Genomic DNA, 24765 nt, shown 5'->3' on the forward strand with positions numbered 1-24765 from the left:
AACATCCAGGTAAGTGTTTAAAGAAAGATCCAGAAAGGGTCTCCAGGCTTTGTCCTTTCTGGGAACTAGAAAGAGTCTTGAATAAAATCCTTGTCCTTGCTCCTGTGGTGGTACCTTTTGAATAGCTCATGTCCATGAGTGCTGTAATTTGTTTTTGAGCCTCTGCCCATTGATTTGGTGGCAGATTTGGCATTCCTATTAACCTTGGCAAAGTGTGAAAGTGGAACCTGTAACCTTGAGATACAATGTTGAGAACCCATTTGTCTTTGGTGATGCAATGCCAATTGTGATAGAAAAGTGTCAGTTTTCCTCCTAAGGAGCTGCCAAGAGAGAGCTGTTTGGCAGCTGTAGTGGGAAGTCATTGAGGCTGCTTTTTATAAGGTTGTAGCCTGTCTTCCCCTTCTTTCTGGCTTGGTGTACCCCATTGTCGAGGCCTGTAAGGACCTTGTGCTTGACCTCTGCCTCTTGGAGGTCTGTCTGTGACTGGAAAGGACCAATTCTTTGTTGGCCAATTTCTGCTAAAACGAGGAGGCTGAACCTGTAAGAAATCCTTCACTGTTTGCATAGATTTTGCCTTATCCTCCATCTGCTTTAAAACCTCTTCTGCCTCAACTCCAAACACATCCCGCTGCAAAGGTGCATCCAATAATTTTGCCTTAACTTGATCTGGTAACGTATGTTCTTTTAACCAAGCATGCCTTCTAATGACAGAGCCTGTAACTGCTGCTCTGCAGGAAGCCTCTAAGGAATCAAACCCACATTGCAAAGTATGTTTTCCCACTTGTTCAGCTGCATGCAATAAATCCTGCATTTCTTTAAAATTAGGAGGATCTGCATCTAGAAGCATCTTTTGTTTCAACTGAGACATCAATAATTGCTGATATTTTAGCATGTGAAACTGGCAATTTAAAGCTCCCATTGCTAAAGTTGCAAACGTATATACTTTCTTTCCCCATCTGCCTAATGCTCTGGAATCCGTCAGAGGGAAGTGGGTTTTTTGCTGATGAGGCCTTAATCCCTTTGGGTCCCTGAGAAATAGTTTCAGGGTCAGCAACAGGGCTTTTATACAGAAATTTGTGAGAGTCAGGGACTCTAATATCTATCGGGTTTAACTGGGCTGGAGGTAAGGAATCAGGGTTTAAGCTGGATTCAGTGCAGATATACCCCAGGGATTACCTCAGTGTCACTCCTCAACAGAGGCACAGCAAAATAATGGGTATAGTTCCCCATACTAAAGGGGTGGCGTAAGCCACAAAACTATGGGCTAGGCTTGTAAATGCCCTCGGGCAGATAGCCTAGTATGAACCTATGAACCTATGAATCCACAATATCTAACACTGGCGGAATAGCAAGGGGTCTGTGTTGAGGCAATAAAAGGAAGTCTCTGAGCCTTTTCTTGGATTCTGAGTAACCCTGGCCTTCCCAATGGAAATGCTCCCTCATAGTATGGAAGGTCTCCCCAAAGGAGTAGTCCTCAGGCGGAGAGGCTGATGGAATTGATTCCTCAGCATCAGAATCCTCATAAGGGGGTAAGGAATATCCTAGGTCTGAGGATGAATCTGAAGAGATGGACACTTGCTCGGAAGATTCATAGTCTGCATCCTGTCTGGTCCTTTTACCAGGAGGGAGATGGGACCCCCTCATCAGGATGATTAGGTCTTCGGCCATTTTGAGCATTTGTTTCTTAGGCATGGAAGCCTGTCCTGGAGAATGCTGTATCTTGTTTCTTTGTTTTTAAAGGGGCCTTAGACTTAGCAGAGGGTTTTAATGGTTAACTGGGTAGGTTTGAAGACACCCTCTGAGGCAGTGGATTGCTCAGCTACTTCAACTCCCTCAGAAGGGTTAGTTTCGGTAGGAGCGTCCGAAGGCCCAGCCAGCTCCACGTGGAGTCTGAGGCGGTATGCAGTTCTGTGGAAGCGGTCGTCATGGGCTGCGTAGGCTCCTCGCTGAAAACCGGAGAACCGGCGACCAGCCTAGAAGAGGCCTCGTCGCCAGTTTTGGGCCTCGGATGCCTGTCCTTGTCTTTGCGCTTTTTATGTAATCCTGTCGTCGGAAGTTCAGACGGCATGGTGTAATTGAATTTTCTGCCAAAATAATGTCGGGCAAAATCAAACAGACATTTAATAATGCGCTTGTTAAACCTAGTACAATACCAACAACCAGTGTCGTCGTGGTCTGGGCCTAGGCATGGAATACAATAGGAGTGGAAATCCTTATGAGGTATTTGCTTCCCACAAGAAATACAGTTATTACCTTTTACTGACATCGGTCTGAGGCAAGAAAAAAAGTTTCCCCAATGGGGTACTTAGCTTTGTAGAAGACTTTGGTTCTGGATTCGGAATGAAAATCTCAGGAGTCGGCCAACCAGCACTTGCGAATTGCTTCTGCTTCGGGCACCGCGCGGCAAGAAAGACTGGAGAAAATGACGCCGGCTGCATCTTATATACCCTTGTCGCACTGACGTCGGGGAGGAGGCGACAGCAACAGACGCCGGACCAAGACTTTGGAACTCAGGCTGACTGGGGAACCGCCTTACGGCAGGATAACCCAAGTGTAATGACTGCAGCAGTGAAACACGATGAACATCTTACAACAGAATCATACGCACATTTTAAACCGTGCATAGTCCCTTTAGACGTAGAAGCAATGAAGTTTAACAAAAATCTTTTCCTCAAAGGAAAAAAGACATGCCATTAAATTCCTCATGGTCTCTAGACAGGCAAGGATAAATACTACCTTAGTTGAGAATTCTAAAAATAAGCATTACAGAAGAACACACTGCCCCCCATACCCACCCCAAATAAATCAAGCGTTGTCAGGAGAGGAACCCGATGTTTAGCAGCAGTTGGGTTTACCAGACAATAGCTACTAGGTATATGACATTAGTATACAAAAATGTAAGATTGAGGAACTTTGTACGACCGGATCTGCTGGAGAGCAGCAGGCTGTCAGGAAATTTGCAAGCTCTGACAAAAACCTCCCCCAATGCTAAAATACAACAGAAATTGGACTAGATTCAGGAAAATCCAGTTGCAATAAATCCTAACACTTCTTTAGGAACAGTGTTTCCACTGAGATAAATAATTAACTGTAAGAAATGTTTCAGAAGAGGAGATCCTTCAGGGGACCAGCAAAAACCATACTCTCCTTAGAATATGAATTAGAAACCAGAGGAGACAAAACAGAATCTGTCCCTTCATAATCATTTTATGGTTCAAATTCATTAATCTCTTCAGAAAATTAAGAATCCCTTTTCCTCTTACCAGAGGCAGAAGGAACAGAAAGGGTCAAAATTCTGAAATAAACCACAAGATAATTCCAATAAATTACTCCTGTCCAAAGTGACTAAGTAAGATATTAACATTTTTTGCTTCTTTATGACTGGAATTTCTGAAGCAGACCCACTTTTGCCAGGAAAAAAAAACTACCCAGGGGCAGACACACCAGTCTGTCTAGCAAAGGATGTATTCTCTGCTCCTTTTCAAATAAAAAACAAGAGTGGCTCTCCCTTGCTCACCAAAGGCACTCCAGAGGCTACAAGAGGATGTGTCGTCTAACCCTGGTCCATATTATCTGCAGGGAATAAACCACAGGGAGTAAAGGGAAAAGACGAATGATCTCTAGTACCAGTAATGGCCACAGCAGTCTCACCCATCTGTGGATGAAGCACTTCAACAGCCTATTGTGGTGGTAAAAGGCTACTATTTTTTTTTGCAGCTGGAAGAAAAAAAAAGCAACTGGTGGGTTGTTCCATGGCTAAATCCCAAAACATGCCAGACTCCTGGTGAAGCTTGCTAGGAATAGTAGTTACAACAGGGAAAAAAGTAAAAACCACTATAAAAACCTACCTCAGCCCTCACAAGTTAAAATAAAACTTACTTGAGGTAAAGCAGTTTCAAATTTGTTTCTTTCAACAAAAGTAAAAAGTTGTCACAACTGTTAACTAAACCACTTTTTCCTAGCTTAGAAAATATTTGACAGAATAAATGCAGAAGGATTTTCCCCCAAAGGGAATGTGCACACCAAGCAATGGAAAGCATTGTCTGACTGCTGATCCTCAAAAGCCTCCAAGAGGAGTTCTTTGAAGGCAGGAAAACTAAGGGCTTGATGCATTTCAGTCAACTCAGCTCAAGCTGATCATTTGGATGTGTGGAAGCTTCTCTGAAGAGAAGGTTACTGCAGCAGTCATCTTAGGATCAGTGGTAAAGCCCCAACATGGCACTACTGTGATTTATATGTGCTCTCCATTAATGACACCCCAATATGTGGCTTACTGTATGAAAAACAAAAGTGAACTGGAGAAAAAAAAAACAGGGTTACAAGTGAAGAGCATTCTGGAAGTGCATAGGAGGGGAGTGCAACATACTGTCTTACATCAATGTAAAGGGTAAAGCTTGCCTCTTCAGTGGGTTACGAGTTTTTAAGGAAAGTAGGAAAAAAGAATCCTTAATGAAGGTAATGGGTTATGATACTGAACAATTAAGTGAAGGACCCTCATGAAACTGGGAATTAAGGGACAGAGTTAAGCCAATAAGATGAAAGAATGAGAAAAACAAGCTTTCATACATCACTGAAAGAAATACAGAAGTGATGCATGTACATTACAATTTCTCTTATGAAACCACTTAATGAAAAAGGCTGGAATATCACTGAAAGTACAGTTTTGTACCTACCATAAATGTAGATGACCGAGAGGTATGCATCTGCAGTCCTAACAAATGGGTTGTCCTGGCCTCAGGCAGCCCTTTGGTCGGCCGGATTCCAAAGTCTGGGTCTGGCCTCGGCTGATGTCGCACTTCACCTGACGTCATAGCTGCAGTTCAGCGGGTATAAAGGCATCAGCCGACGCCATTTTCCTCAGTGTTTCTTGCCCCAGATGCCAGGTGCCCTCTAGGAAGGCTAAATTTGGATAAATGCAAATGTTTCCAAACAATAGAGAGCAAATAGAAATAAACATGTAAATACATATATACAAACAAATACACCATAATAGATTCCCCCAGCTAGCTACAAGATGGGCAAATACCCTAGGAGTACCCCAGAGGGGAAGGAGGGTGGGTAATCCTGACTGCAGATGCATACCTCTCGGACATCTACATTTATGGTAGGTACAAAACTGTACTATGTCCTTCATGGATGCATCTGCAGTCCTAACAAATGGGTAGAATACCATAGCCAAACTAGGGGAGGAGGCACTAAGGAGGCACTAATAGTTTATGGTGTAGTTAAGATCCCTTGCAAAACAGCAGTGGCAAAACCTGCTCGGGATCTGGAGTATAATGGTAGATTATAATGCTTGGCAAATGTATAAACGGAGCGCCAAGTAGCAGCCTCTAAAATGTCTTTGGTAGCCACTCCTCGTAAGAAAGCTGTAGTAGTGGCTGTAGCCCTTGTGGAGTGAGGTCTGATGTTTTCTGGAGTTGCCTTTCCATGAAAAGAGTAACAGAATCTAATGCAATTTCCTATCCATTTTGAGATTGTTTGTTTTGAAATTGCTTTTCCTTCCATTCCTGTTGCGTATGCTACCAGAAGCTGGTCAGTTTTTCTATTGTTCTTGGTTCTGTCCAGGTAGTAGCGCAATTGTCTGTGTACATCCAAGGTATGCAGCAATCTTTCCCCCCTGTTCTGCGGGTTGGGGAAGAATGTTGGTAGGTGTATTGCTTGGTTTAATGATACCCTGGAGACCACCTTTGGCATAAAGGTAGGATTAGTTCTCATGGACACTCTATCCTGACGGAAGATAAGGAACGGCTGTACTGCCATTAATGCCTGTAATTCAGAAACCCTTCTAGCTGAAGTGATTGCAAGCAGGAATGCAGTTTTCCAAGATAAGTACTGTAAAATTCTGCTGTTGCTGCTGGTTCAAAAGGGGGGAGTGTCAACTTTTCTAACACAAAGTTCAAGTCCCATGTAGGCAATGGTGGTTTCCTTGGTGGCTTTACATTTTTAATTCCTCTGTGAAACTGCCTGAGTAGAGGTTGAGAAAAGACTGGAGGATCCATGTTGTATTCTGCTGAAATTGCTGATGCATGAATCTTAATGGAGGAGTAAGACAGACCATTGTGGAAAAGCTCTGCTAAGTATTCCAGGATGTTAGCTATGTTTGCCAATGATGCATCTACTCCTTTTGTTGCACTCCAAATGAGATATCTTTTCCATTTTGCTGAATAAGTTTTCCTTGTTGAGGGTCTGCGAGCCTCCAAGATAATGTCTTTAACCCTTTGAGATAGATCTGGGTTATTTTGCCTTATGTAATGTTCCAAGCAGCTAGCTGCAGTGTTTTCAAGTTTGGATGCAGGATTTTGAAGTTGTTCTGTGTTAGCAGTAGAGGTAGTAGAGGTAGAGGCCATGCGTGTTCCCGGGACATACTCCTCAGTAGCGGGTACCAATGTTGCCTCGGCCAGTCTGGAGCTATCAAGATGATCCTCGGGTGATCTTTGATCTTCAGTAGCACTTTGTGCATCAAAGGAAGAGGTGGGAATGCATATGCTGTCAGGTTTTCCCAACTGAAGGATAGGGAGTCCACCTTCCAAGCAAGAGGGTGGTATGTCCTTGTGCAGAATTTTTTCAATTGGTGGTTGTGTGGGGATGCGAACAGGTCTATTTCTGGCAGTCCCCATTTCCTTGTGATGGTTTTGAAGATGTCTGGATGCAGCATCCATTCGTGGGCATCCGTGGTGGTTCTGCTTAAGATGTCTGCTAGTATATTTTCTTTTCCTGGCACAAATATGGCCTGGAGCTGAATGTTGAGGCTCAGGGCCACATTCCAGAGGTCCATTGCCATCCGGCATAGAGGATATGAATGTGTGCCTCCCTGTTTGTTGATATACCACATAACTGTGGTGTTGTCCGTTCTTATCAGCAAATGACCCTGTTGAAGAAATGGTCTGAATGTCTGAATTGCCTGTTTTACTGCCAGCATCTCTTTTTGATTTATGTGTAGGTTCATCTGGTCTTGAGTCCATAAGCCTTGTATGCACTTGTCCACCATGTGTGCCCCCCAACCGAGGTCTGAGGCGTCCGTGGTGATAGTCTGGCTTGGGTGAGGCCTGTGGAAGGGCAGTCCTTTGTTCAATTGACAGGCCTGGGCCCACCACTGGAATTCTTGCTTCAGGCATGGAATTATTGGAATTTGGGTTTCTAGGCTGTGCTTGTGCTGAGACCATAAATTCCTCAGGTACCATTGCAACTTCCTCATATGTAGTCTGGCATGTGGAATTAATATTATGCAGGATACCATGTAACCCAGGGCTTGCAGGATTTTCCTTGCTGTGAGCTGGTTCTGCGTTGTTAATGCCATGAAATAGAGTGGTAGCTGCTTCTGTTTTTCTGCTGTGAGGAATGCCATCTGGTTTGATGTGTCCAGTTCTGCACCCAAGAAGGTTATCCTTTGGGATGGTATCAGCCTTGACTTTTTTGTGTTGACTGTGTATCCCAGGGCTTGCAGCAGGTGAATAACCTTTTTCAAATCCTTTAATTTGTCTTTGCTGTCCGCTTGTAACAGGCAGTCGTCCAGGTATGGATAAATTTGTATTCCCTGAAGCCTGCAATGAGCAATTACTTATGCCAGGCATTTCGTGAATACTCTGGGTGCAGTAGATAAGCCAAAAGGCAATGCTGAGAATTGATAATGCTCTGATCCTGCAAGAAATCTGAGGTATCTTCTGCAATTTGGTCGTATGGGGACGTGCAGGTATGCCTCTTGAGATCCAGAGTCACCAGCCAAGACTCCTTGCCCAGCATGGGAAGAAGTTGCTGTAGGGTCAGCATTTTGAATTTTGGAACAATGAGATGTGTTTAGAGCGGACAGGTCGAGGATAGGTCTCCATTGGTTTTCCTTTCTTGGTACTAGGAAAAGCCTTGAATAAAATCCTTGTCCTTGTTCCATAGCCGGTACCTTTTCTATAGCTCTCATCCTTAGTAAGTGGTCTATTTGCTGTAGAGCGTTTGTCCTTTGGTTTGGAGGTAGGTTTGGCATTCCTCTCTTCCTTGGAAGAGTATGGAAGTGAAACCTGTAGCCTTTGTCTATTGTCTGTAAAATCCATTTGTCTCCTGTAATGTAATGCCAATTCACTGAAAATAAGGCTAGCTTTCCGCCTAAGGGTACTGCCAATTGTTCCCTGGTAGGCGGTTTCAGAACCAAGTCACTGTGATTGTCCTGTGGAAGTGGTAGTGGCTGGATCTGTGGCAGTAGTTCTCTGGCTGTTAGGCTGCCACTGACGTCCCCTGTAGGCACCTCTGGATTGACCTCTGCGCCTCTAGGGCGTCTATTTCTGCTTCTCCGTGCTCTGGTGGTGTCTGGAAAGGACCAATTCTTGGAAGGCCAGTTCCTACTAAACCTCGGAGGCTGGACCTGTAAGAAATCCTTGAAAGTCTGGACAGATTTAGCTTTTTCTTCCACCTTCTTCAACACTTGCTGTGCAGGGGAACCAAACAAACTGTGCTTTTCCATGGGAGCATCTAGAAGCTTTGACTTTACATGGTCTGGTAAGGATTGCTCTTTTAACCATGCATGCCTTCTGATCACTGTACCAGTCATAGCTGATCTAAAGGAAGCCTCCAGTGCATCATAGCCGCATTTTAAGGAATGATTACTGACCTGCTGAGTGTTATGCACCAAATCCTGAAGGGACTTACGGTCTAAAGGCTCAGGCGAGGACAGTTTTTAAGTGAGCTAATCTAACAGAAATTCCTGATACTGAATCATGTGGAATTGACAGTTTAAGGCCCTAGCCGAAAGAGTAGCAGAAGTATAAACTTTTTTACCCCATCTCTCCAATGCCCTAGATTCTCTTTCAGAGGGGAGGGGGTTTTTGGCAGAGGCAGCTGCTACAGCTTTGGGGCCCTGTGAAATAGTTTCAGGATCTGCAATAGGAGCCTTATACAAATGATAATGTATGTCCGGAACCCTGTAGTATCTGTCGGGCTTAGCAGGGGCCGGAGGCAGTGAGTCAGGGGCAGTACAAGCATCATTAAATGCATCATCCACAACTGTAAGTACTGGAGGAATAGCTAAAGGCCTATGCTGTGGTAAATGTAAAAAGGTCCTAAAGCCTTTTCCTAGAGTCTGAAAAATCCTGGCCCTGCCATTGAAATAGTTCCCTCATAGCATGCAAGGTTTCCCCAAAAGAAAATTCCTCAGGAGGAGAGACAGAAGGTATGGAATCCTCTGCATCAGAGTCCTCATATGGAGAATAAGGGCCTTCTGGAGGATTTGTATTTTCTGAATCATCAGAGGAGTAATCTGAAGAAACTGGCACAGGGGGCTCTGCTCTAGGCTTCTTCTCTGGAGGTGGGTGAGAGGCCCTGTCAGGGTGAGACTGGGTTCCCCTGATCAAAGAAATGAGATCCTCTGCTAGACTAAGCATTTGAGTACTAGAGCTAGGCCTGTGAGAGGGGGTTTTAGCAGGCACGGCCTTTGAAGATTTAGCTGCTTTAGCCCTGGCAAAAGCCTTGACATGGATGCAGGGGGCCTAGCAGCTCCACGTGCAGGAGTAGATACATCTAAGGGGATAGTATCTGATAAATCCTGAGAAACTGTAAGAGCAGGTGGATTTTCCGTAGCAGATTCAGCCATGCTGGAAGAGGCCTCGGTAGAAGGAGGCATGCTTTCGGCCGAAGAACTGCGGACTCGGTTTCGGCCGAAACCGAGACACTCGCGGTTGGCTTAACCGCGGTTTCGGCCGAAACCGCGGACTGCGAATGTCGGTCCTTTTCCTTATGCTTTTTAGCTAATTGTGAAGTCGGAGTCTCCGACGGCATGATATAAGCAAAAGCGGAGCCGAAAAACTCCTCTGCAAACTCCGACCGACGTCTAAGTGTCCGTCGGTTGAAGGAAGCACAGGCTAGACAAGCTGCTACGTCGTGGTCTGGGCCTAGGCAAGGTAGGCAGTAAGAGTGGAAATCTTTATGAGGTATTTGTTTCCCACAAGTTAAACAGTTATTCACTTTTTCTGACATCGGCTGAGGCAAGAAAGAGTCCCCAACGGGTACTTAGCTTTTTAGAAGTCTTCGGTAGTAGCAATCTCTGGTTCTGACCGACCGGCACTTGCGAACAGCTTCTGCTTCGGGCGCCACGCGGCAAGAAAGACTGAGGAAAATGGCATCGGCTGATGCCTTTATACCCGCTGAACTGCAGCTATGACGTCGGGTGAAGTGCGACATCAGCCGAGGCCAGACCCAGACTTTGGAATCCGGCCGACCGAAGGGCTGCCTGAGGCCAGGACAACCCATTTGTTAGGACTGCAGATGCATCCTTGAAGGACATCCCAATATTATACTCCTAGAACACCATCAGTAGTAAGAGTGGCAGTTACAAATTAGTCACTGTATTATTAAAATGCTAAAATATAACAAGGACTGTAAGGAGGAAAGCTGCAAATACTTAAAATGTTTTCAATAATGAGAGCAATGAAGCTGCTACTAAAAATGTGTATTTTGTCTTGATGTAGTGTTTTTTTCTGGTGATTGGGGGAGGGTGTGGTGCTGTGGGCATCCCAAAGTAACAGGCAGCTGTATATGTGCAGTTATAAAAACACACATACATTTTTCTTTGCATATATTAATGTAAAATTGAATATACGATTATAGACAAATGACTGCTTTCCCTACTACACAGTAGTTGCAGGGAGAGAGACCAGTTACTAAGGCACAAAAGAGGTTGGCATAATGCTTAGGGTGTTTAACTTACACACACAGTGTAGGACGTGATTCTCATGGGGGTAATTGGCTAGGCTTAAAATGGCCCATAAAAAGCAATTAGCCTAGTACTAATTTATGAATAACTGATGTACAATGATTTATGTGGTAAACTTCCAACAGTCATTCTTTCTAGGGAATTTTACATGACAATTCCTGGTGTGCTATATAACAGGACATTATCAATACAGAATGTGTTAAAGGTATGGATGCCGTAAAGGCAGCTGGTACACTTCACTGATGGATACACTAATAAACACACTACACACACTTTTTTGCCTGTTTTCTGAAAGGGGTTTTCTAATTAGACTTGAAGCAAAGTAAAGACAACAGAGGTTGAGATTCATGAATGACTGTGTACTACAGAAGACCACTTTACAGCTTTGCAAAGCTGTGTGTGGTACGTATGGGAAAGATACAAAAAAGCTCTGTTTCAGTGTAGTAACTCGCATGTGAGCTGACAATACTGGAGTTGAACGCAATGGCAGTCTGTGAGCATTGCTTATGTAAAAAAGCCCAACATTTCACAGATGATTGCAACTTCTTTCAAAGTGCACAGTATGGTGATTTATAGAAGTTCACACCATGCAAAGTCTACACAAAGTAGTGTAAAGTGTGTAAGGCTATAGGCAATGCACACCTACTGACTCCTTTAAGGCGTGTGCAGCATACAGTGGTACTCTGTCTGAAAAGCAGAGCACTTTTATCCACTTGGCCCAAACTGTGTTGATCAAGTCTGTTTAAAGGGAGATTCAACATGCATTTGTTGCAGATGCACGGGTGAAGTACCATATTATACAAGTCTCTGAATAACTCAGCTGAGCAGTGCAATATTGAAAGTGAGAGGAGAGCTTTGCGCTTTTCTGGCAAATACCTATAACTCAGGCATGGGTGAAGAACGTAAATTACACTAACTTAAAAACCTACCCCACTGATGACAAACAGAAAAAAAAATTTAAGTTTTACTAAAGAAATAAAGGCAACTTATTTCAGTGCTGCAACTATGGAGTCTGCAACTAAACACAAAGGTATAGTCTGCATACAATCTCCAAGACCACCACAAATTAGTCAAAATGGTCACTCCACTTAAAATGCAACAACCATTAGAGACAGTTAGAAAATACACAAGGTCCCAGTCCTGATGCTCCAGTGCCTGGACACAACTAGAGAAATTTCTGATGATTTTTGAAATCCGATGCGGTGCAATCTTTCATTAGATTCAGTAGACAAACATGTCCTGATTACTCTTTAGGAGTGGCAAAAAAGTACAGTTGTGTACACTTAACATAAATGTTGATGTTAGAGTGTATTCACTGTTGCAGTCATCACACTAGGGTTATCCTGCAAGGGGTAGCCCTCAGTCGGCCCGAATACTAGAGGTTTAGTATTTCTGCGTTGGTTGCTGTCCCTCCAGGACTGATGTCAGGTCGTCAGTGATATATAAACAGACAGCAGATGCCATTACATCAGTTTTTCTTGCCCTAAATGTCGGGAGCCCCCAAATAGAGAGCTAGGTTATGGTGGAATACCATCACCAGTAGAAAGTAAATACCAAATCTCACTGTCAGGAGTGAGGAAGACAGAGAGAGAGAGAGAGAGAAAGAGACAAGGGGGATGGAGGGTGGTAAACTAGGACTGCAACAGTGAATACACTAACATCTACATTTATGGTAGGTGTACACAACTGTACTATGTTCTTCGTGTTTAACTGTTGCAGTTATCACACTTGGGTTGATTCCCAAAGCTGAAGAAACAGGTGGAGGCAGTCAAGAAGAGTTGGGGCTGGCAAGTATGCCCTGCAGGACTGCGGATGCAAAGCCCGCCCTGGATTTGGAAAAGATAGGCAGGTGGTAATGCTTGGCGAAGGTATGAACAGAGCTCCAAGTTGCAGCTTCCAGAATGTCCCTGGTAGGGTCTCCTCTGAGAAAGGCTGTAGAGGTTAAAGGTGCCCTAGTGGAATGTGTTCTGAGCCCCAGAGGGGGTGTTTTCCCATCCTGTTTGTAAAAGAAATGGATAGTGTGCTATCCATTTGAAGATGGTTTGTTTTGATATGGCCTTGTCGTCTGCCCCTGTTGCAAAGCTGACTAGTAACTGGTCAGATTTCCTTAAAGGCTTAGCCCTATCAAGGTAGAATCTGAGCTGTCTGTGCACATGCAAAGAGTGCAGGATCCTTTCTCCCTCATTTTGAAGATTAGGGAAAAAGGTGGGCAAATGGACAGATTGGTTGAGAGCCACACTGGACAGCACTTCAGGCATGAAAGCAGGGTTAGTCCTGAGGGAGACCTTGTAAGCAGGAAAAATGAAGGGTTCCACAGTCATAAGTGCTTGTAGCTCAGACATTCTTCTAGCTGAAGTGATGGCCAGAAGCAAGGCTGTTTTCCAAGAGAGGAATTTTAACTTTGCTGATGCAGCAGGCTCAAAGGGGGAGCGTGAGCTTTTCCAACACAACGTTAAGATCCCAAGCAGGGGTAGGGGCTCTTAGTGGCCTTCAGTTGTTAGCCCCTCTCACGAACTGCTTGTAAGAAGAGAGGTGGCTCAGTGCTGTAATGAGCAGAGACGGCAGAAGCATGCATCTTAATGGAAGAAAAGGATAGGCCCCTGTGGAGTAGGTGTGTTAGGTAATCCAGAATGAGAGGTAAGGAGGGCTGTGCTGCATCCCCTTCCTTTAGTCTGGATCCAGGAACAATACCTTTTCCACTTGTCAGCATATGATTTTCTAGTACTGGGTCGTTTGGCTTCACGTATGACATCCAGTACCTGCTTGCTTAGGTTGGCCATTGGAGAAGAAATCAAGGAATAAGCCAGGCTGCAAGGGTTCAGGGTATGCAATTGCAGATGGAGGAACTGTCCCTCCTGCTGAGTCAGGAGAGTTGGAATCTGGGGGAGGTGCCATGGAGGCAACTGTGACAGACTGCTCAGTAGTGGGTACCAGTATTGGCGTGGCCAGTCTGGGGCAATCAGGATTGCCCTTGGTCTTTCCTCCATTATCTTGAGTAATACTCTTTTTAGAAGAGGTAGAGGGGGAAAATGCATAGATTGAGAGGTTTGCCCACTGGAAGGATAGGGCATCCACTTTCCAGGCCTTGCTATGAGGTTCCCTGGTGCAGAATTTGCTGAGCTGGTGGTTGTAGGAGGTGGAAAATAGGTCCACCTTCGGGGTACATCATTTCTGCGTCACAAGGCTGAAGGTGTTGTGGTTTAATTGCCACTCGTGTGGGTCTACTAGATTCTTGCTTAAGTTGTCTGCCAGAGAGTTTTGGTTGCCTGGCAGGAATTGAGCTTGCAGTTGAATATTCATGGCTGAGGCCATGTTCCAGAGGGTCATGGCTAGCCTGCAAAGTGGGTAAGAGTGGGTTCCCCCCTGCTTGTTGATGTACCACATCACTGTGGTGTTGTTGGTTTTGATTAGAGGCCCTGGAGAGAGTAGGGATCTGAAAACTGGCAGAGCATACTGAACAGCTAGCATCTCTTTTTGGTTGATGTACAGATGAATTTGATTTGGGCTCCAGTGGCCCTGAATGCACCTGCCGTCCAGATGTGCAACCCAGGCATAGTCTGATGCGTCTGTGGTTAGGGTCTGGGTGCTGTGGGGTTGAGTAAAGGGAAGCCCCTTGTTGTGATTGCATGTTGCTGCACACTAAAATAACCCTTTCCTTAGACAAGGTATCATAGGTATGAGTTTTCAGGTCCTGAGAATGTTGGCACCAAAGACTTTTTAAGCACCAGTGAAGTTCCCTCATATGCAGTCTGGGATATGGAATTAGTAGAATGCAGGAGGCCACGAACCCTAGAGCTTGCAGGATTTTCCTTGTGGATAACTGGGCTCTGGTGGACATTTGAGAGAAGTAGCATGTCAGATAGGCTTGTTTTTCTGGAGAAAGGAATACCATTCTAGGATGCTGCGTCTGAGTTTGCTCCCAGGAATACAATTTTTTGACTGGGGACTACTTTGGATTTCTTTTTGTTGATAGTGTACCCCAGGGAGGTTAGAAGGTCCTTTACAAATGTCAGGTGCAACAACTTTTCCTGACTGCCTGCCTAAATCAAACAATCGTCCAAGTAGGGCTAAATCTGAATATTTCTGTCTGCAATAGGCAATGGCTGGAGCCAGGCATTTTGTGAAAACTCTGGGAGCAGTGGATAAGCCAAAGGGAAGTGCAGAGAACTGAATGCATAGATCCTGAAATGAAAGGTAGATATTTCCTGCAGGAGTCCCTGACTGGGATGTGCAGATAGGCCTTCTTTAGGTCTAGGGTGGCTAATCAGGAATCTCTGGACATCACAGGGAGAAGCAGCTGTAGGGTGAGCATTTTGAATTTTGGTACCACCAGGAAGGTGTTCAGAATGGACAGATCTAGGATTGGGCGACAGGTGCCCTCTTTTCTGGGTATGAGGAAGTCAAATAAAAACCTTGGCCTGTTCTGCAGGATACAGGCTGAATTGCCCTTATGGATAGCAGGGACTGAACTTGGTTTTGTGCCTCTGCCCACTGGTTTGGAGGAAGGTCTGGGAACCTTTTTGGGGTTGGCAGCGTGTGGAAATAAAATTTGTACCCCTGGGATATTATGTTGAGTACCCATCGATTGTTGGTGATGGAGGTCAAGGTTTTGGCAAGGTGGGCAGGTTTTCCTCCTAGGGGCATGAGCAATTGGGCAGAGGTGAGGGGAGGAGTTGAGAAGTCATTGTGAATTCTTTCCATAACGGGGTGGCTTAGCACTTTCTGTTTTATAAGTGGAGGTACTCCATTGCTTAGATCTCTGCATATCCTGAGACTGTAGTCTTCGGGGTCTGTTTCCCCTTGGTCTAGTTTGAGGTGGCCTTGAGGGGGCTGGAAAGGACCAATGTTTTGAGGGGCAATGCCTACTGAATCTTGGAGGCTGCACTTGCAAAAAATTTGACTGACTGCATACATTTAGCTTTTTCTTCCATCTTTTTTAAAACCTCTTCTGCTTTGGTGCCAGATTGTCCTTATTCAGAGGTGCGTTCAATAATTTTGATTTGACATGGTCTGGCAAGGTCTACTCCTTAAGCCAGGCATGCCTTCTAAGTACAGAACCTGTGACTGCTGCCCTGCAAGATACTTCTACGGCGTCAAACCCACACTGCAGGGTATATGCGTGCTGACTTGGATTGCAGTATGCATAAGCTCCTGTAATTCTTTATTTTTCCTCACAGTCAGGGAAGGTAGAAGATTTTTGCTTGATAAGTTCCATAGTATGTTGCTGGTATTTCAGCATGTGGAATTGAAAATGTAATACTCTATTGGCAAGAGTTGCAGAAGTGTATACTTTTTTACCCTATCTGTCTAAAGCTCGGGAATCCCTGTCCGAGGAGGTGGGATTCTTAGCTGTAGTTGCTTTTATTCATTTAGGTCCTTGGGAGATGACCTCTGGGCCAGCATTAGGATTTTAGAAAATGTGTGAGAGTCAGGGACTCTGTAGTACCTTGTCAGGTTTCCAGGGAGTAAAATATCTGGAGTTAGACTGGATTCCATAAAGACATCATCCACAACATCCAGAACAGCAGAGATAGCTAAGGGTTTGTGCTGTGGTATATCTAAAACTTCCCTGGGTCTCAATTTTGGACTGAGCATAATCCGGGCATTCACAATGGAAATGGTCTCTCAAAGTATGTAGGGTTTCACCAAAAGAAAAATCCTCTGGAGGTGAGGCAGAAGAAATGGATTCCTCTGCATCAGAATCCTCACAGGCAGGTAAGTGCATGTCTTCATAATCAGAAACCTCAGAGTCGGACTCTTGGTCAGATAAAGCTGCTGGACCAAGTCTCTTTCTTTTAGAAGGGGAAGGCTGGCTTCCCCTAATCAGTATATGGTCTTCCGGCATTTTAAGAATGTGTGACTGTGGCAAGGAAGCAGGTGCTTGAGTTAGGGTCAGTTTTTCAGGCATAGCTCGTACTCTTGGCCTTCGAAACTCAGTAGTTTTAGAAAGACCTGAAGACACGAAAGAAGTCGTCAGTTTGTTTCTAATATCGGTAGTGGAAAGAACTTCCTAAGAAGCCGGTGCCTGCACAGCGGCTCCGGACCCATCCAAGGTAGAGACATCCGCAGGTTCTATAGTCAAGAGTCTCATGGCATACCTGACTCTGAACAGGTCTCGGAAGTGGCCTGCGAATCCATCAAAGCGGGCATCAGGGACTATGAAAGCGCCTCACTGAGTACTGGAGAACTGGCGACTAGCTTAACGGAAGCATCGTCGGCAGTTTTGGACCTGTGCGGTCTTGTGTCTGTTTTTATCCTTATGTTTTTTCTGAAGATCGGCAGTCGGATGGCTTACCAAAACCATTTCGGAATACAGAGATCGAGAATGAAAGTATTTAGCTGCAATAAGGGCCCAACAACTAATAGTTCAGGCATTGAACAAAGCACAAAAGTGGCAGCAAAGTACGTCGTGGTCTGGGCCTAAACAGGTGACGCAGTAAGAAGGGAAATCTCAGTGTGGTATTTGCTTTCCACATGAGACAATTGTTAACTTTTTCGGACACTGGTTAGAGCAAGAAAAAAAGGATCCCCAACGGGGTACTCAGCTTTAGAAGACTTCAATTTCGGAAATGAAAACTCAGGTAGTGGCCGACCGGCACTCGTGCAAACTGCTTCTCCTTCGGGCTCCTTGGCAAGAAATACTTGATGCAATGGCGTTTGCTGCCTGTTTTTATACCACTGACTACCTGACGTCAGTCCTGGAGAGACAACAATCGACGCAGAAATACTAAGCCTCTGGTATTCGGACCGACTGAGGGCTACCCCCCTGGCAGGATAACCCTAGTGTGATGACTGCAACAGTGAAAAACGAAAAACATCTACACAAATCAAAAAATTAAGCATACTGCAACACCAGACTAGTCTCTAATGGCATTACTGTTTTCACATACACACAATGATACTTTCAACTGTACTCACAGACATATTCATACAAAAACGCAGTTGTACTTCGCCTTTACAGCTGAAAAAGCTCACCCCAAGTTTAGTTTACAGATAAAAATATTTAAATACCTTGCAGGAAAACCTTAATAAAGTCAAGGTATCTCGGATACAGACGTGAACAGCTACGGATGAAAAAACCTACCAAAATGGCCAGTGATACTGAACACCTTACACCAATAGTCAAAAGACATGAATACAACTAAAGCTCAAGCTAAGATATGACTTCTTTCTTGTATACAAATGCTTACCTCAAATTTTTCCGGGCTATGCATACCAGGCACAGACTGCATTAGATGTGACGTAGGGTGATTACCAAAATCAGAACTCACATATCCAATGCGCAGGCGGCCCTCACTGGCTTTCAGGTCTTTTGGATGTTCATAGGGTGGTTTGTGAAGTACGTTTATCTATAATGAAAAAGAAAAAAAAAAAAAAACTAAGCCAAAAAATATACCCTTCCTTGAAATCCAACATTGCTAAATGCAGAAAATTAAACAAAAAAAATTTGAGACGTTCTTACCTGGAAACTATGAGCACACTCGAACATCTAGAACCTTTAACTTTTGTATGTATATGAACAACATGCTCTAACTACCCAGTAGTTTACAGGAAAACCAAAGTAAAAATGAAGGACACATGGCAATGCTCATCTCATTTCAATTTCCAAACAACAAACTTTGCACAATTTCAGAATTTATGGCAACCAAGTCACAACCTTAAACACACTATCCGATGCAACCACAAACTCTCACTTGCAGTAAACTTTGTCCAAGAACTGCAAATGTGGATCCAAAATTTCTACATATTCCTGAGTGAACTTAATATAAAAAGAGCAGAGGTAGATGGCACTATGGTTGTGGATAACGCAGATACAGTATCCCTGAATATCAGTAATAATGCTCGAGTTCTGTAACAGGGAGAAAAAGTATAGTTAGTCAACTAAAACTACCCTAACAGTAGATGTTCAAATAGACCAATGCTGCAGTACCCTACACTGTATGGGTTATATATTGCAGAATTTATATTATGTACTATTCTTGATCTGTTATGACAAACAGTCGGCAGTCAAAGGCTCAGGGCACCCTCCATGCAATCTAACCACTGAGGGGGCTCAACAGCTGCAGAAAAAATCAGAAGTTAGGTTAACAAAACTTTGTTTTCTTACTCAGACTAAGGAAGACTACAGCCCTGAGAATTAGATATATGGTACAAAAAGAAAATCTAAAAATACCACCACCCTTGCAAAGAGCATCAGGAAAAGGAAGTGGGGGTGGAGGGAGTCCCTACAACAGTTAACCTTTACAAAATCAACATTTACGGCAAGTTTACTTACACAATTTTACAATATTCATTATTAGATCACTATTACAGTAATCAAAGATGTAGGAGTAGAATGCCAGGTATTAGAAAGACAGTGATGAGGAAGAAGAAAGAGGGTCTCAAAGCCCCTTGAGAATACTTAAGTCCAGAGCAGGTTTTGATAGAACTAATCCAGTTTGTAGTTCTTTCTAAAATGTACAGAGGAGGAAGTTGCTGTCTCTAGGATACTTCAAATCCATCCCCTTTCCAAAAGGCCACAGCAGCAACCCCCCGGCAGAATAGAACCTAACTTTGCCTGGATATGACTTATAAATATAACAAAAGTAATAGCATGAGGCAACCATTTGTAAATTGTCTGTTATTACACTGGTAGTCCCTTTTTCTTTTCTTAGGCAATGAATAAATGACCAAAACTCTTTAAGGTGTTTGCCCTATCAAGGCAGTTTCTGAGTTGAATGTGGACATTCAAAGTACCCAAAATCTTTTCTCCCTTGTTTTTTGTTTCTGTAAAGAAAATTAAGAGAAAAAAAAAAAAGTTAAGTACTCACCATAACATTTCATCTGAGTTGTTGCTTTTTATTTTGTCTTCAATCTGTGGGACTTCGCATCCGGTACAGATGCGACTCGCACACTTTTTCCAGCATTGGATCCAAGCTCCTCCCCTACCTACAACATCCCCATCTACCTCCTCAGACAGAATTTGCTGCAAACAGCACCGCAATCTAAACATATTCCTAAAACCCTGGCATTTGCACCCATTAACTCAATAAGGAAAGACTCACCTGAGTAGGAGGCTATGCCTCTTCCATCTGGTCCACTACACAGCCCACACAAGGCAGGGGGGAGGAAGGAAGGACGGTTGAAGACAAATGAAAAGCAGCAACTCAGATGGAACGTTATGGTGAGTACATAACTTTTTTTATCTGAATTTGTTTTCAACTGATCTTCAAACTGTGGGACAGAGTTCCCAGCTACCGAAGAGGCCTGAGAGGTCCTCATGGAAGGATGTTTCGGAGCACGGTTGAGACAAAAGATGCCCTGCTTCTGGAAAGGAGATCCAATTTGTAATGAGAGATAAATGTATGTAATGATGCCCAGGTAGCTGCAGAACAAATATCTAAGTAAACCCTAGACCAAAAGACCGCAGAAGTAGCTACAGACCTGCTGGAATGAGCCCTGACATGATCTGGTGGAGATAATCCTTTGGCTCGATAGGCAACGAAATGCACTCAGAGATCCATCTAGCAATAATCACTTTTGAGACAGGTTTTCCTAAGAAGGGCTTAGAAAAGGAAACAAAAAGTTGACCACGAAAGGATTTTGTTCTATGCAAATATAAGTGCAGTTGCCTGTGAACATCAAGCAAGAGCAATTTATACACTCCTTTAATCTAGAAGTTTGGGAAGAAAACAGGAAGACTGACAACTTGGTTACTGTTGGACACTGATTCCTCTTTCGGAAGGAATGAGAGACTCATCCTTAGGGAAACCCTATCTTTATGAAACACTATATAAGGGGGCTTGACAGATAAGGCCTGGATTTCCAAACCTCTCTTAGCCGAGGTAATGGTGACCAGAAGAGCAGTCTTCCAAGATAGAAACTGCAAGTCAACTGTGGCTGCTGGTTTGAAGGGGGAGAAATCTGAGTTTGTAGTACTAGGGTAAGATCCCAAAGGAGGCGTTGGGTCCTTAACCGGAGGCCAAAATAAAAATGAACCTTTCAAAAGGCATTACAAATCTTGGAAGAAGCCAAGGAAGCCAAATTCTCTATATGAAAATTAGAGATCTCCGCCAATTGTACCATTAGCGTAAAAAAAAAATAGCACCATGATTAAAGATATCTGCCAAAAACTCCAAAATAACAGGTACTGGAGCAGTAAAGGGGTCTAGATACTGCTGAGAAGCCCATATAGAAAAACGTTTCCACTTACTGGAATAAACCTTGGTGGAAGACTTGTGAGCTGCTACCAAAATCTTCTTGACAGGAAAAGACTGTCCGGAAGTCCTAACCATCACTGAAAAGTACACAGTTGTGTACACTTACCATAAATGTAGATGTTAGAGTGTATTCACTGTTGCAGTCCTCACACTTGTTTTATCCTACCAGGGATAGCCTTCAGTCGGCCCAAATACCAGAGGCTTAGTATTTCTGAGTCGGTTGCTGTCGCTCCAGGACTCAGGTAGTCCGTGGTATAAAATCAGGCAGCTGATGCCATTACATCAGTTTTTCCTGCCAAAACAGTAAAATAGGGAGCGAGGTTATGGTGGAAGAACACGACCAGCAGAAAGTAAACACCAAAAATCTCCTGTGAGGAAGAGTGTGAGAGAAAAAGAGACCAGGGAGATGGAGGGTGGGAAACTAGGACTGCAACAGTGAATACACTCAAAGATCTACACTTGTGGTAAGTGTAGACAACTGTACTATGTTCTTCGTGTTTCACTGTTGCAGTCATCATACTTGGGTGGATTCCCAAAGCTGAAGAAAAGGTTGGAGCCAATCAAGATGACTGGGGGCTTGGTTAGGATGCTCTGCAAGACTACACAGTTGCAAAGCCTGCCTTGGATTTGGAGAACATAGGCAGGTAGTAATACTTGGTGAGGGTATGAACAGAACTCCATGTTGCAGCCTCCAGGGTGTCCCTGTTGTGGACCCCTCTGAGAAAAGCTGCAGAGGTGGAGGTTGCCCTGGTGGAATGCATTCTGACCCCCTTAGCGGGGTGGTTTACCGTGATGTTTGTAGCAAAATTTGATGGTGTGCTATCCATTTGGAGACTGTTTGGATATGGCCTTGCCCTCTGCCCCTGCTGCAAAGCTGGCTAGCAATTGGTCAGTTTTCCTAAAAGATTTAATCCTATCCACGTAAAATCTGAGCTGTCTGTGCACATCTAGAGAATGCAGAATTATTTCCACTTGTTTTGTGGGTTAGGGAAAAAGGTGGGCAAATGAAAAGATTGGTTGAGAGCCACGCTGGACACAACTTTAGGCATGAAAGTTGGGTTAGTCCTGATGGAGACCATGTCAGCGTGGAAAATGATGAAGGGCTCTACAGCCAGGAGTGCTTGCTTGCAGCTCAAACTCTTCTAGCTAAAGTGATAGCCAGAAGCAAGGCTCTTTTCCAAGAGAAGAATTTAACTCTGCTGAAGCTGCAGGCTCAAAGAGGGGTAGGGTGAATTTTTCCAACACAAAGTTAAGGTCCCAAATTGGAGTAGGAGCTCTTCTGGTTGGCCTTAAATTGTTAGCCCCTCTTAGCAACTGTTTGATGAGAGGGTGTGAGAAGAACGGCGGCTCGAGCAGAGATGGCAGAGGCATGAATTTTAATAAAAGAGAAGGATAGATCCCCTGTGTAGTAGGTCTGCCAAGTAATCCAGGATGAGAGGTAGGGAGGGCTGTGCTGTTTCAGCTCCTTTAGCCTGGATCTAGGTGCAAAACCTTTTCCACTTGTCTGCATAGGATTTTCTAGTGCTGGGGTGTCTGGCCTCATGCATAACATCCAAGACTTGTTTGCTTAGGCTGGCAGCTGGAGGAGAGGTCAGGGAATAAGCCAGGCTGCCAGGTTCAGGGTCTGCAACTGCAAATGCATGAACTCTCCATTCTTCTGGGTCAGGAGTGTTGGGATCTGAGGTAGGTGCCACAGTGGCAGGGGTGACAGGCTGTGCAGCAGTGGGTACCAGTGCTGACGTGGCCAGTCTGGGGCAATCAAGATTGCTCTTGGTTCTTCCTCCCTTATTGTAAGCAGCAAATTGTTTACTCAGAGGCGATCTCTGCCTAACATACAAAGCTATGTCAAACCCAGGGCAGTTGGACATGCTCCACTTAAAGAAATCACAGACCCTCCAAGCTACAAGCTCTAAGGACGTAAACCTTGTCACTACAATAAACAGAACATGCTGGAGGGATAGATTCCTGTCCCAGAGACTTCCCATACTCTGGAACAAACTACCTATCTATATCAAACAAAGCTCCTCATTAGCACTCAAGAAAAATCTTGATGATTGGATAGGAAATAGGAAATTCATCCCGGGGTCACCTCTGTGGCTCTGCTCGACAGGGGCACAGGAAAATAATTTTCTTGGGTGGCAAAAGCCAGGGTACCTTCTTGGCTAGGATTATATAGGCCACTAGGGCCAATAGTCTAGTACCTACCCTATGAACCTATCCTTGAAATTAGTGGTAGAGGGGGAAATGCACAGATCGAGAGGTTAGAGTATCCACTTTCCAGGCCTTGCTGTGAGGTTCCCTGGTGCAGAATTTGCTGAGCTGGTGATTGTGGGAGGCAGAGAGGTCCACCTTTGGGGTGCTCCATTTCTGGGTTACACGGTTGAAGGTTCTGTGGTCTAGCTGCCACTCGTCTGGGTCTAGCAGGTTTCTGCTTAAGTTGTCTGCCAAAGAGTTTAGGGAGAATGGAAGGAATTGTGCTAGCAGGTGAATTTGCATGGCTGAAGCAGTGTGCCAAAGGGTCATGGCGAGCCTGCAGAGAGGATAAAAGTGAGTTCCTCCCTGCTTGTTGATGTAACACATCACTGTGGTGGTGCCTGTTTTGATCACTAGAGGCCCCGGGGAGAGTAGGGGTCTGAAAGTTGTCCGGGCATGCTGAACAGCTAACAACTCTTTTTGGCTGATATGCAGATGTATTTAATTTGAGCTCTAATGGCCCTGAATGCACCTGCTGTCCAGGTGTGCACCCCAGGCATAATCTCATGCGTCTATGGTGAGGGTGTGGGCGGCGTGCGGTTGGGAAAAGTGAAGACACTTGTTGCAGTTGCATGCTGCTGCCCACCAAAGAAAATCTTTCCTTAGACAGGGTATCATAGGTATGATAGTTTCCAGGTGCTGAGAGTGTTGACACCAAAGGCTTTTTAGGTACCACTGCAGTTTCCTCATATGTAGTCTGACATATGGAATGAGTCGAATGCAGGAGGCCATGAACCCTAGAGATTGCAGGAGTTTCCTTGCAGATAACTGGGTTCTGGTGGCTAGTTGAGAGAAGTAGCCTGGTCAGGTAGGCTTGTTCTTCTAGAGTACGGAATGCTATCTGGGATACTGTGTCTAGGCTTGCTCCCAGGAATACAATTTTTTGAGTGGGGATTAGTCTTGATTTCTTTCCATCGATAGCATACCCCAGGGAGGCCAGTAGGTCCTTAAAGGTCAGGTGCTGTAACAGCTTTTTCTGTCAATAGTACTGCTGACTTCCTTAAATTCACCCATAGCTTTTCTAGGGAACACTTACAATATTTGGATGTGATGATTGAAAAGATACCTGAAGTCAGAAAATGTAAGTCCAACATTTACAGAAAAGTGGCTTTTCCAAACTCCTACTAGTTTTACACTAGTGCCCACCCTTTCAAACAAAAGAAAGGAATTTTGAAAGGACAGTTCATTAGGAGTAGTAGGATGACCTCCCTTGATAGTCACTTCGATTTAGAAAGTAACTGAAAGATATGTTTTTGGAAATAAATTACCCCCTTGCTTTAATAGAAGTATCGAATGAAGTAAAAAATGGAAGGGGGGATTTAGTCCCATCTTAGGGATATTGGAACACGCTGTAACCAACACAGAGAATATCCCTACCCCAGACACAAATTTGAGCAGTAATTTCATCTTGAATTTCAGTACTGACGCTTATTTGGTTAAAGACATTATTTCTAGAAATTGGGGTAAGTTTGGGGACTAATACTGACTTGGACTTATTCAAGGACCCCCTGAAATTTACTTATAGGAAGGGGAAAATTAAGGAAATTTTGGAATATAGAAAAACAAAGCAGGGTTGGCAGAAGAAAGGCACTTAAGTATGGGCTTGCTCCCAATGCT

The 24765-nt window shown here is 44.3% G+C and overlaps 1 protein-coding gene across 1 annotated transcript in view; it reads right to left on the reverse strand.

The window, feature by feature from the left end:
- Positions 1 to 24765, reverse strand: part of OGT (O-linked N-acetylglucosamine (GlcNAc) transferase) — a 2411396-nt gene that overhangs the window by 1172362 nt on the left and 1214269 nt on the right. The window contains exon 13 of the mRNA XM_044057256.1: positions 17887 to 18045. Within this exon, the coding sequence (XP_043913191.1) occupies positions 17887 to 18045 (159 nt within the window). The remainder of the gene's footprint in view (positions 1 to 17886; positions 18046 to 24765) is intronic.

Source organism: Protopterus annectens, chromosome 15.part0 (assembly GCF_019279795.1).
Source record: "Protopterus annectens isolate FY-2018-M chromosome 15.part0, PAN1.0, whole genome shotgun sequence".
Lineage (NCBI taxonomy): Eukaryota > Metazoa > Chordata > Ceratodontiformes > Protopteridae > Protopterus > Protopterus annectens.